Here is a 20629-nt window from a genome sequence, read left to right on the forward strand (position 1 = left end):
TAGCCTTTCCTGGACACAGTGTAATTTTGTTGAACATTGGAGCTGCATCCTTCTTTGCAAAAGGTAACTGGAATGGTCAGAAAGACAGAAATCTACAGCGGTTTCCTTTGCTGAATTTTCTTTGATCATCACTCTTTCTAGGATTTTCTTGGCCTGACCCCAAGAATGACTTCTATAGCCAAGAAATCTACCTACATAACTGAATTCTAACAATTTCGGCATAAGACTGTTGGTTCTAGGCAGGTTGTTATCCGCACAGACAGAAAGAAATGGGAAGGTGCTTCACACTTACATTGGGCTATGTTATGGGGGATGCTCCCATCAGAATGAGATGCAAGGAGGGCTTGCTCACATGGCTGGTCTTTACTTGTGCGAATAAGCCACTGATGCTTAGCCTGCAGCAGTTCAGCCTAGATTGCATGCCACCGTTTCACTGTAAGTGCATCCATTTTTTGTCCCTGAAAGTGCATGCCACATTGCGCAAAATGATTCCACTCCTATTACAGTTTAGCAAGAAAGAGTCTCCGTTGCTAGGTTTGTGTCTATTTTTGGATGTAACCTAAATATTGAATGTCAGATCACAGAGAGGTCACTACACTCTAAATGTAGAAATATCTTACAGCGCTTTTGCCTAGCACAATGAACAACACCAGCAAACAAAAGAACTGTAACAATCCATGATCACATCACAATCCCAGAAATACCCGGTGAACTACTGCTTACTTTAGCAATCCCACTAGTGCCTGTGTCTCTAACACAGCACAGTGGCATAGCAGTGTAACATGCTTTTCATTTAGCTGTCACTTACGCTACATTGCAAAAAGACACAGCAAAATACTAAGAGATACAGTTTACTATACTGCTATTATGGCCATACATAGTTCTATTTTTAGCTCTAACCTAAATAGAAGATGTAAAAACACAAAAGGGTCTCATGCATCCACATATGTAAAAATCATCCCAGCCTATCGTTTAATTCAGAAGCAAAAGATGACCAAGAATAAAGTTAATCTAAATTTTGAAAACACATTTATGTTCTAGAATTTCAATTAACTTTTGGTATATGTAGACATTTTTTTCTATCTTCCACATACAAAATACTGTAATCTCCCCTTCAATTAAAAAAATAGAATAATCAGGGATATTGAAGTTCTGCTAAAATTGCAATTTTGGAGTTGTTTCCAGTGCCTTAGATTATAAGTATGGAGTTGCTCCTAGTGCCTTCTAAATATTTGATGCTTTCTTTCTGTTAAATTTATATTCTTAGGGAGCGATACAATGATCCCTCCTCAGAAGTTCAAAGGGTCACTTATGTTTATATTTTAACTCCAAATGAGTCAATCTGAAAGCACTTAAAGACAGAATTGAGTCAACACCCAAACTTAAATTTTATTTTTCACTAAAATTTCCATTGGTAAACACTGGAAAATTATAATCCTCCCATTTTAATATAAAATGAGTAAAAATATTCCTCATTAGTAAAGTGACTGGGATCTTTCTGCACAGAAATCATCATAAGCCCACAGGGATTTAGACTAAGGAACGTTTTCAAGAATGAGTGACAGTTCTCTTTCCTGCCTCAGATGACTGGAAACTATTTTCCAAGCAACTCTAACATAATTATACTTTCTTTTAAATCTTGGTGAATCTAAAGCATGTACAGAAATTAAAGTACAGAAACTGCATCTTCTGCCCACCCTGATTATGTGAATACGAATGCCATCTTAATAACTTGCAAATTTTGCAACAAATATGTAAATTTTATACATACACATATATATGTATACATATGTGGTTGATTCTTCAGTATACTAGCCACTGTAATCATCAGCACAAAATCAGTAATTTTTGTTTTTGTCTTTTGACGTCTTTTTGTTTCTAAGGGTAGATGAGTTTTCACAGTCTCTACCTCTGCTCCCCTACTCAACTCAACTAATGCACAGCCTTTGGACTTTCCACGTAGGTCACATCTATGGTTACCACTCTCTGCATGTTAGGAACTAAGGAAATACAACTGCCAAAGATGACATCTGGGATTTATTTTACCCACTATCAAAAGCTCCTAAATAGGTGTCTCCTATTTCAAGTTTAAAAATTCGTTTGAATGACTGAAATACAGCAAGATGTAATAAGACACGTTTTGGTTGTTCTCATTACAGAGATCAGGGATAATTTTGCATTTTTACTATTATTCAGTCCAATAACGTGTTGAAAAGCTGAGTTTCAATATATTGATCAACATGAATATGGAAATTAGTTGTGCCAGGGTTTTTTTTATGTCACTTTTGTTATACAGAAGTTTTGCAATTACGAACACTATCAGGGTTCTTGCAGACATCTTCTCAGTTAAGAGACTGACAAAAAGGTTTTTAATTCCTTATTAAAAAGGTTCTAACTCAGCCTTTTTTCTCAGATCCTCAAGATAATCAATGATATTCCCAAAGTACACCAATGCATCAGGTACAAATTCTTTACATACTGCCACTGCTACTTTTCTGGACTCTACAATTTTGTACTGAAAGACACTGACACTTCTGCTTTTGCAAGATTTATTCCAATCCCCTCTTTGCATAGTGAGAGTCCCATGACACGTGCAACCCTCTGCCACTACAGAGAACAGAACTTAAAACTGATTGTGACTTTGATTAAATACCAGGTAAACCATCATAAATAAAATCAAATAACAAATATTTGAGAAAAGACCTTTCTTTGTCAGTAAGACTTATGTGGAAAAGATGTTCACAAAGGAGCGAGAGGGGAAGAAAAACTCACAATCCACAGATCAATTTCACTTTGCCAACAGATAAAAAGCATGATAAACTAATTGCATAGTTAAGAGCAAATCGGGAATCTTTTCTAGAACAAGGAAAAATTTACTAAAAATCACTACTTAGAAAGTCAAGCGTCATAAAAGGAAATTATATATAGCTGAATATGTATTTGATTATCCAAAGAAGTTGCTGAAGCTACCCTTACATCCAGGTTCAAAGAGGGGCTGACCATTTACATGCATTTAAAGGTATAATAATGATTTCAAAATTGAAAATAAACATAATGGTTACAGACTTAGGACAACCTCTAGTAATTGTAAATTAGGATGAAAACAACTGCAGGAGGCAGATTATACCATGTCTGTCTGACATTGATTCTTACATTTGCCTCAGAAACATCTGGAATAGATTTTACCACAGAGTACTGGCCTGGACAGAACACAGAGTGTTAGTTACTGTTATGGACACTAAGGAAATTTGACAGTCTGCAGGCAAAGCATGTCAAAACTTCACAAAAATATGAAGACAACTCACAGCACCTTTTAAAAATACAACAAGTGTTATTTTGCATATAAGAAAACTGAATCTTGGACAAGTCATGTCCAACAGATCAGACCTGCAGACATATCCCACCTTGTAGCCCTACACTGTGATCAACATATTTTCTCCTGCAAAGTCACCCATCACACTACTGAGCAGAAACCAGCTTGGTCAGAGGCTCAGAAGATAATAATTTTAGATTCACAAAACCTATGGATTGCTTGGAAAGAGAGATGAGCACTACAAATTGCATTTCCTAGAGTTGCTGCACATTGAATTCCTGCTATTCCACCACAGGCTTACCTTGAGCATTGTAAACCAGCATCTTGGCTCAGCTCAACGAAAAAGTCTCAGGACTGGGGGGAGGGAAGTGGGAGCGGATATCATTACAGTGAACCACCTGTGGATTAGAAACTTGCATGGACTCTTATCATGCCCCTATTTAGCTATCTGAAGACAATGGCTTGACTTGCAAGATAGTTAGTTTTCACTTACATCTTCTTTACCTTTGGTTATTTCTGAAGCTCCTAAATGTTTTCGGTAAAAAAAATCTCTTGTCATCCCACGACCATGTTTCACCCTTTACTTTAGGAAAGGTATAAAATAAAAGGAACTAAAGTTTCCTCCAGGTGCCATGAAATGACACCTGTTCTCCTGCAAATACTCTCAGTACCTTCTTCTGCACTGACAACAACCCAGTGTAGATTCAAGGCCATGTGCCTGGGAGAAAAAAAGTGAAAGGAAGTAGTACTTACCACAAGGACAGCACTCAACCGATCACTTTGGACCTGCTGCACTTGGATGCAGGGTCCTGGCACTTGTAACCTTGAGCTGCTGGGAATGTTCCCAGCATCACCATTTGGGATGCTGCTGTTACCAGGCCCAAGACCTACAGATGCCCTGTACAAGTAGGTGTGAGTCAGTTTACCCACACCAGTGACTTCCAGCATGTCCGGTGGTAGGTGGGAGCTGGGAAGCATGTGCACGCTATAGCAATACTTTTCATATTCATCAGCTGGGCAGCAGCAGCTCCTGCAGCAGCAAGCCCGGCAGCGGCACAGTCGCACAATGGCAAGAAAGAGGAGGAATGCCGCAAAGATGCAAGAGACACAGGCAAGGGAAACAATCAAGTAGGTGTTTGTAGCGTTGAGCAGTGGTGGTGGCTCCCCGCTGTCATCAAAGTCTGGTAGTGCCTGGGGCAGGGTGTCAGCCAGCAGGATGCCCACTGTCACAGTAGAGGAAAGCGGCGGATCCCCATGGTCCCGCACCACCACAACCACCTTGTGCTTGAGGAAGTCAGTGGAGCGCATAGAGCGTGTAGTACGCAGCTCACCAGAATGCGGTGCCAAGCGGAACAGGGTGGAGTCAGAGGAATGGGCAAGGTGATAGGAAAGCCAGGCATTCTCTGCATTGTCCTCATCATCTGCCACTACTTTGGTCACCAGGTAGTCCTCATCAGCCAGGCGGGGCACAACTTCCACAGCTATTGAGCCATTCTGGCTGGTGGGGTACAGGATGGCTGGGGCATTGTCATTCTGGTCTGAGATGTAAACATTCACAGTTATGGCAGCACTCAAGGATGGTGACCCATTGTCCTTGGCTTCCACTTGGAAATGGAAGCTCCTAAGCTGCTCAAAGTCAAAGGCACATTTGGCATAGATGCTTCCGTTGGACAAGCTCACAGACAAAAGGCTGGCCAGGGCACTGCCTGCAACTGTGGAATTCCTGAGCATGTAAGAGACCCGTCCATTCTCCCCAATATCAGGGTCAGACGCTGAGACCTGGTAGAGAAAAGCACCAAGCGGATTGTTCTCCTCCACAAACACATCAAACGTGTCAGCACTGAAGACAGGAGGGTTATCATTCACATCAGAAATCTGCACCCAAAGTGACTTCTGAGTGGTGATGGGTGGAGAGCCTAAGTCTGTGGCAGTAATGGTGATGTTGTACCCACTGATCAACTCTCGGTCCAGAAGCCCGCTGGTGACCAGGCTGTAGTAGCTTTCAAGGGAAGGCTTTAACTGGAAGGGAAGGTTATCAGGAATCTGGCAGGTTACTTTTCCATTCTCCCCAGGGTCTTTATCCATAATACTCAGCAGAGCTATTACTGTGCCAGGAACAGCATCCTCAGGAATGGGACTGGAAAGGGATGTAATCGTTATCTCTGGGCCATGGTTGTTCACATCAGTGATTTCCACCAGCAGCTTAGCTGTGCTGGACATGCCAAATGCCCCGTTGTCCCTTGCCTCAATAAGCATCTCAAGGAGAGGTCTCTGAACAGCTAAAACGCCATTGACTGTCACCTCCCCAGTCTGCGGGTGAATTGAGAACGTTCGCTGTAGATCAGCAGAAGTAGTATTGCTAAATGAATACCTGACCTCTCCATTTGGACCTTCATCCAAGTCTGCAGCATGCACTTGCACTACCAAAGTGCCACTGGGGGAGTTTTCCAAGATACTCGCCCTGTAGACTGAGTGTTCAAATTCTGGTGCGTTGTCATTGGTATCCAGCACAGTCACAATGACCGGGACATCACTGGACTTTGGAGGATCCCCACCATCTTTGGCTGTAAGGACAAGTCTGTGAGTGGCTTGCTGCTCCCTGTCTAAGGCTTTTTTCAGCACCAATTCAGGATATTTACTCCCATCCCCGCGTGTCTGCATTTCCAAATGGAAATGTTCATCAGGGCTCAGAGTATAGTTCTGGACACTGTTGGTACCTTCATCAAGATCTTGGGCATTTGGGAGTGTAAACCGTGCCCCAGGTGACAGGAACTCAGGCACGTTTATATGATATTCACTTAAAGGAAAGCTGGGGGAATTGTCATTTATGTCCAAGACTTTAAATTCCATCCTATAAAGCTCTAGAGGGTTTTCTAACACGAGTTCGTAATTCAGAAGACAGGCAGACTTTAATTCACAAAGCTGCTCCCTGTCTATGGGCTCATTAACAGACAAAGCCCCCGTGCTGGCATTTATATTAAAATATTGCTTACTTGAACCGGTGATCATGCGAAATTTCCGAGCTGAAAGTGTAGCTGCATCTATTCCTAAATCCTTCGCTATGTTCCCAACAGACGCACCACTCTCTGTTTCTTCGGCGATGGAATACACTACTTGCCCGTTCGCGGTGCAGCAAATAAGGCAGAAGACCATTAAATAGACCCGCATTCTTCCTCCCCTGGCTCAGCTCCCCGAAGACCGGCTCAGCAGGAACATAATCCAGAATTTCAGCAAACCCCCCGAAGTTCCCAGCGCGATGCGAATGGACACCGGGGCGCACCGGCGGCAAGGTGAGAAGTTCGCTGCAGGCGCCCCGGCTCCGCGGCGGCTTCCCCCCCCCCCCGCCGGCTGCCGTGCGGGGAGCGGCGGCAGCTCCACTGCGCTGCGCCCGCCGCCGCTCGCTGTGACCGGCGCCGCGGTACCCCGAGCGCCTCTTACAAGCGCGGCGGCGGTGGCGCCACCCAGAGGCCGCGGCGACCCCTGCCTTGCCGGGGGTGGGGGCTGCGCTCCCCCGCCGCTGCCGGCCCACGGCTCCCGCGGCCTTTTGCCCCCCCCTTTCTGTTTTTTCTTTTTTTTTTTTTTTTTTTTTTTCTTCTTATTTTTAAACGCTCCCATGACGATCCAGGAGGGCTCCGGGCCCCCGAGCCCGCGGCACGGATGTGCTTTCGTGAAGGAGAGATGCAGAGCAGACACCCCCCCCACCTCCCTCCGCTCCTTGCAGGAGGGGCAGCGAGAGGATGCGCTGCCGCACGCTGTCAGAATACCGCGGTGGAGAAGAAACGCGTATGAGAAGTGACAGGCATCGGCTAAACATGGGTCAGGACAGTCCAGGCAGGCTCCGGCTGAGCACAACATTTCCCAGAGGGCTTTTAAGAGCACAATTAAAGGCGGCAGTCGACTCTACCCCTGTTAAACTTAGAGGGAAAAAAAAAGAAAAAAATAATAAAAAGAAAAAGCGTCTTTCCTGCTTCGTCTTCTAGTCAAGGTAAATTAACACGGATTATATCGGAGAAAAGAAGGGTGTCTCCTCTGACAGTCCCCAGTCGGATCACCCACAGCCACAGACGAGCTCCCATCCAGCCCGTCAAAGCAGGATGGGGATGGCTCGAGTGGGTGGGGGAAAGTGGGAGGCTGCGGCAGTCGAATTAGTTGTAGAGAAGTAAATATCGGCGCCAGAGAAGTCTTGCATTTAGGACATGCCCAGGAGCCGGGCGGAGAGACGAGCTCATATCACATAAAGATAGCAGAAGACGACTGAAAAAAATCAACGCGCTCTGTTCCCCGACTTTCTGCACGGAGGGCACAGCTAGCGACTACCCTCGTAAGCAGGTGGGAGAGGCCAGAAAGCATTTCAAAATACCTTCCTGGAATGACCTTCGGCAGCAATTTACACAGATGGGCCTCAAGCGCTGACAACCCCTACGGTCTCCTCCATTTCCAGCTGCCTTCTCTGAGAGCTTATTATCATAAGATACTGATCGATCAAAAGCAAGAGGCTATAAATATGCGACAAAGACAGATCCTAACCCTCTTGCATTTGCTGTGTTTCTTTATGTAGCAGAGATTTTTCCGGGCAAGTGAAAAAGAACATTTCAATTATACATAGTATCAAATAGGAGAAAATTGGGAGCACAGCCAGAAGTTGTACATTAAATAAAAATAAAAAAAAAAAAATCGATACATCTGTTTGCATCCTCAAAACTCAGCAAAACCTCCCAGTGAAAAACTATCCTGCTCGCACCGGGGCAAGCCTTAGTCAACCCCAGCACAAGTATCTGCGGATATTATGATTCTATTTTTTTAAACTCCAGGTGCCCCTGGCAGTACTGAATATTGCATTTCACTTCTACTGCGTTGACACTACAGCACCCGTTAGAGTTGCAGGAGGAGGGGGGAGGGGGAACCTGGGGGAGGAGGAACCAGGGGGAGGGGGCTGAGTGCAGGAGCTGCTGTGCATTCACCTTAATTCTGACACTACGTAAACTGCACACAGTATACAATGTAAATATTTTTCATACGCTATTTACCTTGGCTTTTTCTTTTTGCTTGATTGTGAACTGCAGAAATCCCCAATTCCCACCTAGTCACCATAAAATTGTCATCCAGACTCCCCCACCCTAACTTTACCCTACACTCGTTTTCTGCCAAGATATCTACAGTATACGAAAAAGTTGCTGGTTTTACTGCTCTGTAGTGATGCACAGTCATTATAAACACCCTGATTCAATACAATAACATCTATTAAAGTCACAGGAAAGAGTGATAAATTAACATTGGCCTGCGCAAAAAATAAGCCCATTCATCTGGGAAGGCTAGGGTAGAAGGGTGTTGGTGTCCCAGGTGCACATGCGGGTAAAACACACAGACCCTACTGACCCATCTGTGACCGGGTTTGCAACAAAGAAACCCAGGAATTTTGGGCCCAAGATCCTCTTGATGAGCAGAGATCTCCACTCAAAGGCAGATTTTCTTTAAATCTTAATATTGGAATAACAAGTAGTGGTTATGCATACCAGTGCCTGAAATACCAGCAGTGCCAGAAGAAACCGATTCATGAGCAATGGCCAAAATCAGTCAAAGTAATTATACATTTGCCTCTTTCCTTTTGAGAAGTATCTGCCAGCCTACATTGATTTTTGTCTTTAACTCACTCATTTATCACCTGAAATAACTTCTTCAGTTTTCTGCTATATCGCTTTTATTTTGAATATTAGGCAACACTATGCCTAATGCTTGATTACAGGGCTCTAAAGGAACCTGCCTTTGATTCTCTCTTTTTAAGGAGATTCTTAAACCTTACAGTCCTGCTTCAGTAGTTCGGCATTCAGTCCTACTGTCGTCTCCCACTCTCTGGTGTGGACAGTGAGTCCCCAGCACTCAGGCAGCTTCACTCACTGGAACATGCGTGTTGCCAGCAGCATCTCAACACCCAGCTACTCCCCACTCCTGCCACACCACCTTCCTGGTCCAGCCCGGATGAGGGCCTGATCCACACACCACTCAGGGAGACAGCTCTGGGTCACAGCCAAAATCCGGTGCTTAGTAATATTAAATATCTAAAGCCGGTTACACCACAGCCACTCCTGCCATGAAGGGAGTAACACTGTTGTGCCGTGGGGGCAGAATCCAGCCTTGTCCTGTGTATGAAGTCACTGCTCTGTTCACCAGAGTCCCAGGCCCGCTCCTCCATGCCTGTTGGTTCTCTACCTACAACATCCAGTTGCCCCGGCGGTCTCAAGGGTACCTTTACACTTAGTTTCTCCACTCTCACTCTTGTTTGGCCACCCTTACACCATCTTTTCAGTCTCCATTCTCAAAAGGTCTCTTCTCCATCTTAAATCACTCACCCTAATTACGTTATTTTGCACATTAAACACCTTTAATGGTGTTTAATTATTTAATTTAATGGTGTTTAATAAGACACTTCCTTTGGTATCACAGCGGATAATGAATGTAATCACCGTTTAAAACCCCTCGTCTTTGATCTCACGTTTGCCTTCAATCTCCCATTTCCGAGCCGTTCTCTATTCCATTCCCCCAGCTTGACCCATTCTTAAGGCCGATTTGACCCGACTCGCAGAGGAATTCAACTTTTTGCGATCCTGAGGGCATGGTCCGGGACCTCCGCGGTTTCACCCACTGCTACACAACACCCCCATCATCTCCTGCTCCCCGTCGTGCTGACAGAGCGCTTCCTCCACGTCCCATCTCCCGACAGGTGGTTGCAGTGCTGCATTTACACCACCCCAAAGCCCCGACTATCCCTTACGTACTCCTCACGCCCCATCTTATATTTTCAGCCAATCATCCCCTTTTCCAGCAATAAGACGTCATTAGTCCAGCCGTGCACGTTGTGCTCGTAATAATGGTAGCGGCAAGAGGAAATTGTTAAACGAGCAAAGACAAAAATAGAAAGGTGAATAGTAAAACTGGGTTACCTCTGGGTTGTGGAGCACGTGGCTGCACCACACGGAATGTCACTCGTGTTTGAACATCATTATCTACGTCAGCGATGATTTTAAGGCGGTGCCTTCGGCGGAGGTTTGCAGGACATCTCCCGCTCTGTACTGAGGCTTGGGAAAATCCCTGGGGCGCCCACCAGAACCGAGGGGCCCCAGTGGTGCTAAATTAGGACACGACGCTTCAGCAGGAGACAGCAGAAGGGACTGAATCTGTTCGAGGGAGACAGCCCTGCGATTTCTGCTCCGAGGGGAACTGATGAGCTCTCCGCGCCGGCAGCTGTCTCCGGCTCGACCGGCAGCTGTCTCCGGCTCGACCGGCAGCTGTCTCCGGCTCGACCGGCAGCTGTCTCCGGCTCGACCGGCAGCTGTCTCCGGCTCGACCGGCAGCCCCAGCGCTCATCTCCACCCGGAAAGGAGCACAAGAGTAATTAAGGTCTGCCTACGGACTGAGGAAGGGTTCCGGTCTTCCTCAGACTGAGCCCAAATCGCCAGCGCGGAGCTGTCGACTGAGGTACAGGGACCCACCTGTCGCCTTTCGCATGTGGGCTCCTCCGGGCAGGGATGAAGGCAAGGATCCCCAACGACCCGAAACACTGGGGTCCCGTTCGGGACCCGGCGTGGCAGGCAGCCCGCGCTGTCTCCCGTGGGAGCCCCCCGGCTCCATGGGCTGTCTCAGCTCCGCGCCTCCCCCCGGTGAAAGGGGCAGCAGAGCAGCTCTGTTGGCTGCAGAGCCGGGATTATCCGCTGTTGTTCCCGCAGCTCCGACTCCCCCGCTCCGCGGATGCAGGCTCTGCCTGCTGGGAGAGCGGGCAGCGATGTCGGGTTTATCCTTCAACAAGCCGCGTGAGCTCGCAGCTGCTACTTGGGGACAGCGGGAGCGGAGATGACTATAAAGACCGCGGGAGAACAATCTCGTACGCAGAGGATTTCTAGATTTCAGTGAATCCCACGAAAATCCTCGTTGCCCGCAGCAAGCCACAGAAATACAGACTCAGAACGTGGTATTCTCTACACCGCTCGCAAAAAGTCGTTTCTCGAACGCGAGGGTGGAGATTGGTCTATTTACTCCCAGTCAGAGACCGCTGGGCTTGGCAAGAAGATGCCGGAGGGACAAGAGCGACAGCGGGCACGGGGGACCAGTCCCAGTCGTGCCGGCAGAGCAGCTCCGAGTCGAGCACCCGGTGTCTCTCGCAACTCCTCCGGCAGCCGTGCCGGGCATTTCCCTGCCCGTAAAATTCCCACTTCTAAGGCTGCAAAGCCGCCTCCGGCCACCGCAGCGGTGCTGGCACTGCAGCCGCGAGTCCTCCGCCGCTCCCCGCGCCCAGAGCCTCCCGCGGAAGCGCTCCACAGCGCACCCGGCTGCCAGCCGCGCCTGGCTGCCACGATTGCACTGTACCTGGTAACATCACTATTAGTCAGCGTCATTCTCCAAATCAATATGAGGCGGAAAGGAGAGCCTGGGCTTGCAGCGACTGACAGCCCTGCGCGAAATTGTTATCTTTTATTCAATACTATATCTGGATATTCTAGCGCCTTCTGTTAATGACTCCTTCCCAGACTATGCTGCGAAGTAAGAGCACCCACGAAGTTAACATTGCTTTACACTTCTAAAAGAAATACTGAAATATTTCCTGCTAGTGTACGTCCATAATAAATCTCGTTCAGATCGTCAATTCACTACTGCAGTCTGAGAAACCGTACCGAAGCCAAAGCACGCCGCGACTCAAACGCTCGGCATTCAGAGGCTCCACATCGCCCATAGTCATAGAGCCCAAGGAAACGAGTTGCTTCCTAGACCTGTGCGCAAGTGCCGAATTTTTCCATCCTCTTCTATAGAACTAGTTAAACCTTATAAACCTAACCAGATGATCCTCCTTTAGGAGATCGCGGATTGCCCTTCCTGATTTCTATCACATCCATGTGAATTAAGGAAAGAAAGTGACAGCTGTACAGCTCTTGGGATAAGTTTTGCTACTCACAAATGAAGGTAGTTCACACTTACTTAAGAGGTGATGACGCACTCCTCTTAAGCACGTCAGCTATCGGCCGTGATCAAAGGAGACTAGAAACACAATCCCCAGCAAATACACAAAGAACTCAAACGTAAAGCCCTAAGGGATCTAAAATAGGTACAAGAAGGAAAGAGAAATCTGTGGGACACGCTCACGTTTTTCTATGGGTCAGCGGGAGATAACCTACTCCTATGATTTTTTTCCAGACAGACATGAAGTTTTTAGCTTTCTTAACTGGATTTCGGTACCCCTATAAGCACCATTCTTGCCGATTTGGAACAAACGACCTGCGATTTTATTTTTTTAATCCACGTCCTTCGTGTAAAACACTTCTATTGGTACAAAACCCAACAAAATATACGTGCTCAACAGAAATATACCGCGTTACAGATACCACTTTGCCACCAAACTAGGGCAATTGTCCAAATTGTCTTTGGCGAATTGAACGTGGAACACGAAAAAGAATGACATAAAGGTACTGCTTGTTCTCACTACTCCGTCAGCCCCAAAGATTTCGTTTTTACGCTATAAAAATCAGGTATAAGACATTTTCGCTTTTCTCTTAAAAGCTGTATCCAGCTTCTAACATCGAACAAGGAACAGAAAACGTGATCCTAATGTCTCATCTCAGAGTGCTTTGGAGCTGGTCTTGATAAGAACAGAGTCAATTCCGTGCCATTAGTGCGTGGCCAGGATCAGCTGCTTCGATAATGCTGTTAAAACAACGCCGTATTAAGCAATCACTCTCCACACAGGAAAATCAATGTCCAAATGAGTATCGAAAACTTCTTTCCAGATGAATCTCTGTTCCTCTGCTTCTTCTGCTCTACTGCTAGGAGAACCAAAACTCTTCATCCTACCATATCTAGACTATTCAATATCGCATATAGAAACTCTTCCTCTCTTGACTCCCACCAACTTAATTTTCGGTTCTACTTACTACAGCACGTTTCTGGGGTGGATGGGGTAGAGCAGAAGCCACAACACTACGAAGAGAGCCGGATCAGATCTTGGGGAGAGGCGTAGCGAGGCGAGGGAGCATCCTCTCCCTCAAACAGTTCTCCACTTTTTCATAAAGCATCCTGTGTCTCACTCCAATTTCTCGCACCTTTTCAGCGCACTTCCAGAGTCAGAACAGTACTCACGACCTCCACCAACGTTTCTTTCTCCCACTGCACCCCGTAACTGTCAGTTCATGAACTTCAGCTTCTAAAGGTTCACATAACCCACCGACCAATAAGCTCAGAATCAGTAAAAGCTTGACCGAGCCTCGGCGCATATGAACACAATATTCATCAAACGAAGAGTAATAACAACTGGTTTCAAAGATAATTAATACCCCACCCACGTTTGCCCTGAGGGAGCCACTAAACTCCTGGGGACCTCCCGGACATTTTCACACGTTGAAAGACACCGATAAAAGGATATAGAAGACCTGCAAATCCTCCTACCACCACTTGACGACACATAGCGGAGACGAAAAACCCAACAAACTTACGGCGCTAAGAATAAGTTTAACTATAAAGTTCTACGCAAGGGTGGAGGAGGAAAATAAAAAGAAAAAGGAAACAGCAATTCTATGAAGCACTCGAGTAGTCAAACACCGAAATTGTCAACGGCGAACACGCATGTCTAACGCGGATCACTACAGCTACATCCAAGACCAATAAAAGCACAGGACTCGCAATGTAAAATCCTTACCACAGAAAACGTCTTTAGTACACAAGCGATCGATGAAAAGAGACAGGTGAATAGAATTAACCGAGAGAGGACAAAAAAATTAATATTTGCGAATACACTTACCATGCCTGAAGCAGGCGGGGAGAGAGACGGCCCCTTCCCAACAGAACCGTTTTCTGCCGCGGGACCGGGCGGCGGCGGGAAGTTGGGGCTGAAAACCATCAGGTCGCTCTTGCCCGCGCCGTCCGCCACGCACAGGCTCCGGCTCTGCCGCTGCGAGTACGACCAGCTCCCCACTTCGCTGGCGCACACCAGCGTCGCCGCACCGGGCCCCGACAGCACGGCCGCCCGCGGCGCCCACCGCGACGCCGCGTACAGCACCACCGCCAGCAGGAACAGGCTCGACACCGCGCAGATCGCCACCACCAGCCACACGTTCGTCGCCGCAGACGACGACACCGACGCGCCGCCCTCCGCCGGACGCAGCCCTACCCCCGACAACAACGACGACGACGACGACGAGCCCGCGGCCGCCAGCGCCGCCTCGCCGCCCTCCACCAGCGACACGCTCAGCGTGGCCGTGGCCGAGAGCGACGGCTCCCCGTGGTCACGCACCACGATCACCAGCCGCTGCCGCGGGCCGTCCGCCTCCTCCAGCGCCCGCGCCGTGCTCACCTCGCCGCTGTACAGCCCCACGCGGAACGGGCCCTTCCCCCGCGGCTCCCACAGCTCGTAGCGCAGCCACGCGTTGTAGCCAGAGTCCGCGTCCACCGCCCGGATCTTCGCCACCACCTGCCCCGCCGGCGTCCCCCACGACGCCCACGCCCACACCGGCACCGACGCCGCCTCCGACGACGACCCGGACCACGCGCCGCCGCCCGACGCCGGCAGCAGCGCCGGCGCGTTGTCGTTCTCGTCCACCACGAAGACCTGCACCGTGGCGTTGCCGCACAGCGACGGCTCCCCCGCGTCCACCGCACGCACCTCGAACTGCAGCACCTGCACCTCCTCGTAGTCCAACGGCCGCAGCGCCCACAGCCGCCCGCTCTCCGCGTCCACCGACACGTAGCTCGACGCCGACCGCCACCCCCCGCCCGACGACGCGCCCCCGACACCGCCCTCCCACACCGAGTAGCTCACGCGCCCGTTGCCCGCCTCGTCCGGGTCCCGCGCCCACACACGCGCCAGCTCCGCGCCCGCCGCGTTGTTCTCCCGCGCCAGCACCGTGTACACCGCCTGCGCGAACGCCGGCGCGTTGTCGTTCACGTCCGACACCGGCACACGCACCCCGCGACTGGCGCGCAGCGGCGGCGACCCGCCGTCCTCCGCACGCACCTCCACCTCGTACTCCGACACCCGCTCCCGGTCCAGCGCCTCCCGCAGCACCAGCGAGTACGACCCCGCGAACGTCGACACCAGACCGAACGGCGACGCCGGCCACACCGCGCACCGCACGCGCCCGTTCGACCCCGAGTCCCGGTCCGACACGCTCAGCAGCGCCACCACCGTCCCCACCGCCGCGTCCTCCGACACCGGCACCGACAGCGACGTCACCCACACCTCCGGCGCGTTGTCGTTCACGTCCAACACCTCCAGCACCACCTTGCAGTGACCCGATAACGGCGGGAAGCCTTTGTCTCTTGCTTCTACCGTGATCTCGTAACTATCTACTTCTTCGTGGTCTAACTTCCCCCGAAGTCTGATTTCTCCTTTGTTTTCGTCGATAGTGAACATTTCTTTAACTTCTGCAGTGACGTGCCTACTAAATAAATACATAATATCCCTATTGATCCCTTCGTCCAAATCCGTGGCACTGACCGTGGTTAACAGAGTTCGGGGCTCTGAACCCTCTGAGACTTTTACACTGTAAACCGACTGGTTGAACTGGGGCGCGTTGTCGTTGGCGTCCAGCACCGAAATCAATAGCTCCATCGTGCCCGTCAGCGACGGACGGCCACCGTCACTCGCCGTCAACACCAAACAGTGCACCGGCAAAGTCTCGCGGTCCAGCGGTTTCGTTAAAACAAGTGCCAAAGAAGCGCTCTGGTCGTTATTACCCCGATGATCAATAGTGAAATGCTCGCTGGGGCTGAGTGTATAGGAGAGCTGCGCGTTCGCTCCAATATCTGCATCCGACGCGCCCTCCAGCGGGAACCGGGACCCCGGCAACGACGATTCCGCCATGCTAAAGGCTTCTTCCTTAACGCGAAAGAGCGGGGCGTTGTCGTTGATGTCGGTCACCTCCAGCTCCACGTGGAAGACGCGCAGCGGCCGCTCCACCAGCACCTCCAGGCGCAGGGCGCACGGCGCGCTCTTCCCGCACAGCTCCTCCCGGTCCAGACGCGAGCTCACCACCAGCGCCCCGCTCGCCCCGCTCACCTCCACGCTCGCACGACGGCCCTGCGACACCAGACGCAGGCGCCGCGACTCCGCATCGCCCGCCTCCAGGCCCAGGTCCTGCGACAGACGACCCACCACCGTCCCGGCCTTGGCTTCCTCCGGCACCGAGTACCGCACCTGACCAGCGACCAGTGCCCACGCCGCCTGCACCACCAGCATCCGCAACACGGAACACCAACTCACGCCCATCGCCGCCGCCCAAGCAGCCGCCGCCGCCCGCACGGGCCCCGCACGGCTCCCCGCCGCCGCCCGGACGGCCCCCTCCAAGGCTCCCCGGCTGGCGCGGGGCTCTGCTCCGCGTTCCGCCGCCCTGCCCTGCCCGGCCCGCCGCATCCTTCCTCCGGCTGACTGCAGCCGTGACAGCGGCTCGGGGAGGAGCTGCCGCCCTCCTGCGCGTTGACGGCGCCTTCGCGGCCAACAGCGGCACCTGGTGTCCGACCGCGGGTGCTTCTGCGGGCAGACGCCTCCTGCCGCGCTCCCGGGGCCCGCAGCGGCGCTCCGATCGTAGAAGGACGGGCCGTGGCTCCGCCCGCTCGGCCGACAAGCTCCGCGATTTCCCTTCGTCAAAACCGATAATAGGTGACAATAGAACCTTCTCTTTCCTCTTTCTCGTCTGTTTTCGTCTCTTTCCTCGTTTTTTTTCCTCGTGTCCTCATTGCGTCTTCCTCGTCTCTTTCCTTGTCTCCTCCTCAGCTCCTTCACGTCCCCTCCTCTTCCCCTCTTCTCTTTCTCTTCTCTAAAGGCACTTTAATTGATACATACTTTCCACGATGTTTCCTAAGTGCCTACTTTAACCCACGAATCACACCTGGGAAGGTCTTCACTGAGAAGAACCTACCCCGCTTCTGCTTTCCTGACTGACTTTGTCTTCTCTACATGTTTAGGAGTCATAACTCGGTTTCCTCATTGATTTCTCCTTTGCGAAGAGAAGTTAGCTCTTTCCTCTACAGAAGAAGATTGTATCCTTGATCTTCCATCTATGGGAAGTACTCAGGTCTCCAGAAGACATGGATTCACGTTACATTTTTTTTTAGTCTAGTGAAGCAACGCTAAAAACAATCAGAAATTGCTTACTTTTTCATGGTTTTGCAACAGTGATGTAGCTCAGCAATCCTATGCACTCTCCTTGGTTTTCATACAGTAAATAATAGAGGACATCATATTACAAAAATCTGTGCTTGTCCATAACAGAATGGTTTTGCCTTTTGAAGTATAGGTCCAACCTAAGAAACCAGCAATGCATACAAATTCCAAAGACTTTCAACTCCATCCATGACTCCCCTATGTCAGGCTAAACATAAACCACATACCTCAAATGGTCTTCGAAGGGTGAAATAGCTCAGAGAATCTGAATTCTCTAGTAGTCTTGATGTGTCACAGTAAACTATTTCCTGTAAGTTTTATTCCCCACTTCTAACTGCACAATTAATGACAAGTTCTTTCTTACCTTTTTAGGCAGGTAGGCACTCACTGTACAGTAAAACAATGTGCCCGTTACTGATGGAGATGAGCTGCTGCAGGATACAGTACGGTCATCCACCCGTCATGTAACTGAAGACAGCACAAAAGGGTTGTGCCGCTGCTGTGGCAAGGCACAGTTCATCTTACAACATGTTCCCAGGCTCCCACCTCATCCACTGCCATAAATGCATCAGAGCTCCTTCTCTACACGACCACAGGCACTTAGCTGCTACCCCACCATGCAGGCCAGGCAGTAACACAAAACTGATGATTTCACACAGTAGTTATCTGCTGGTTCCACCACGAAAGCATCAATGATGCAACAGGAGGTCAAAACAAAATGAAGATGTCAAATGCTAAAAAAATCCAAGGTCTGTCAATAGGTCATCTTTAGTTACGCTTGTTGCTATTCTAACAGTTGCCTTGATTTATTTCCAGGTCTCCATTGTCAGGGCCGAGTCCAGGGATCACTGTTCATGATTTCAGGGAGGCAGGGCTGGAAAAGCAAACAGGTTTTGTCCAGCCTCTCAAATCCCTGCCAGCATTTCTGTATGCCCTTCTATGACGACGGAAACAGAAATTAAACTTGAAATCTCATGGCATTCTCTCGAGGTAAACATCACCTTGAGAGACTATAAGACAATGAACCACAGTGATGGCATGGGGCACGAATTCTGAAATCAAGCAGTCAACACTATTTGGTAGCACAGCTCTTGCTCACAATTACTGACACATCTCCCGAGAAAGGCAAGCTAAGCCATGCTTTGTATGGGGGAATCAGGAGTTTCCAGTGTCTTCTCAGTTCTTACTCACATGATTACTATAAAGTACACACGCAACGGGACACAAAATAACAGTTCATTTTAAACAGTATTCTCAGGAAGGAAAAAAAAAAGAAAGGAAATACAAAGCCTATCATTGGAACTAGTGCATGGAACTAGCAGAGTCAGAACCATAGCTGAGGTACTTCTACAAATATATTTGCCCACCAGAAACAAGTCCTCTAGCAATACATCTTGCCTAATATAGCGCTATAGCTGCACATTTTTCACACCTACCTTGTTTTGTGCTCTTATGTCTTTCACTACTTTGTATTAGAAAGGGAAAGGGGCAACGTAAAATGTTTCTACTATCTTTTCAATGCCCATGGAACTACAGTAATGCCATAGTACTTCGCAAATTAATATATGCCATGCAGGTGAACAGAGAAGAACCTGAAGTACCATCTACAGTCACATTGCATGATCACTATTTCAAAAAAGAATCAAGAAGGACGACAGACTTCTGATTAAGAAAAGATTGGAAACCAGCACTTCGCAGCAGCCAAAAGCAAAAAGTTCATTAAACCTGCCCTATCTGCAAGACAGGAAAATGCACACAAATGAAGACACTCCATAAATATGAAAGAAGGCTGAAAGATGCACTCGGAGTTGTGATTAACTACACACATGGCAGGGAAACGAAACCTGGTCACTCGAGCAAGAGAAGGTCAACGCTACAGTCGGGCAGAGATCTTTGCCAGGAACTGTGCCATTTAATAGTTCATAAAGGGATCTCAAAAAGTCATGGAGAGGGATGTAACAAAGATTACAGGAGATGTTACCCTACAGAGCAGTTATCTCTGCTGAGAAGAACTGCAGAAAGAGTTAATGACCCTGAAGACCTAGGTGGGAAAATGGCAAAGACACCACAAAAGCTGAGCAGATGAAGAAAAAAAGTGAGGCCTCAATAAAGACTGTGACTGACTCTGAAACAACCATTTAAGGTTCTGAAATTACACCTTTGGCATAGAGAAGACAGCTAGGTGAATATATCCACTCTGTTCTGAGTGCTAATCAAAAAGCTAAGACTTACGAGACCACAGAAGAAAACAATGCATTTCATTCAACTTTACGAAAAAATAAGGTTCACCAACACTTTGAATATTTTGTGGAGGTCCTGCCCCTCTTAACAGGGAAAGAAGAAGAGAGAAGACCAGGACGAGTTTCAGAGAAGGCCAGCAGCGTGACCAAAGATTCAGAGCACCTTCTGTTTGAGGAATATTTCCTCGTGTTAAAAAATAAAAGAATAATAGGGAATACGACAGAGCTCTTAAAAGCAGAACTATCATGAAGAAAGAAAGTGTAAAGACATGAAAAAACTAGATTGCTCAACACTGCGAGAAAACCCATCCAGCTTCAACATGTCCACTTTTCAGGACGGGTTTGAACTAGACATTTCACACATCCTTTCAATCCCAACTTATACGCTCGATCTCCCGATATACCGTACAAAAGATACAAGGTACTAAAGAAAACAGCACCCTACCCTAACGCACCTTCAGCTAGAAATAAAGAACTAAATCATCACGTGAAGATATTAGCATTGAAGTTTGAGGCTATGGAAAATGTGTAAAACAATTCCTCTCCCAAGGAAGAGGGAAAAGTGGCATAAAAATTGCATCAGTGAAACACCTTACAGAGGAAGAAAACAAAAGGAACACTACAGTCAGCAGTCGGAGAGAAAGCACCAGACAAGCACCCACCGACCGCGGGACACGCGGGCTCAGCCCGCCTGCCCAGAGGAGCCTGCCACATCAAATCACGTATTTTGCAAAGGAGAATCAGAGAGGAGGAGAACAAATTATTTGATAAGAAACCAGATCTGATAAAAACACGATGAGTAGTCAGCAAAGCAAGAGGCGGGAGGCACGGCAAGAACATGAAGGCAGATGAAAGGTCGCATTCACATCCTTAAGCACCCGACAACTACCCACCACACCCGGAACAAGCGCGATCAGACCGCCTCCCAGCAGCGCCTAC

General features: G+C 48.8%; 2 protein-coding genes across 10 annotated transcripts in view; both read right to left on the reverse strand.

The window, feature by feature from the left end:
* The window catches only part of LOC128915996 (protocadherin alpha-C2-like), a 174932-nt gene that overhangs the window by 79100 nt on the left and 75203 nt on the right, over positions 1 to 20629 (reverse strand). Inside the window, exon 1 of one of the 9 annotated variants that reach the window (XM_054217072.1) lies at positions 14091 to 16540. The exons of the other annotated variants lie outside the window; for them this stretch is intronic. Coding sequence (XP_054073047.1) covers positions 14091 to 16526 — 2436 coding nt within the window. The 5' untranslated portion in view covers positions 16527 to 16540. Of the gene's footprint in view, positions 1 to 14090; positions 16541 to 20629 lie in introns of those variants that run through there. 9 annotated transcript variants of the gene reach the window in all.
* On the reverse strand, positions 3879 to 6512 carry PCDHAC1 (protocadherin alpha subfamily C, 1). Its single transcript, XM_054217073.1, has one exon. The coding sequence runs from the start codon at positions 6479 to 6481 to the stop codon at positions 3899 to 3901; it is 2583 nt and encodes an 860-aa protein (XP_054073048.1). The 5' UTR covers positions 6482 to 6512; the 3' UTR covers positions 3879 to 3898.

Source organism: Rissa tridactyla, chromosome 11 (assembly GCF_028500815.1).
Source record: "Rissa tridactyla isolate bRisTri1 chromosome 11, bRisTri1.patW.cur.20221130, whole genome shotgun sequence".
NCBI classification, from domain to species: domain Eukaryota; kingdom Metazoa; phylum Chordata; class Aves; order Charadriiformes; family Laridae; genus Rissa; species Rissa tridactyla.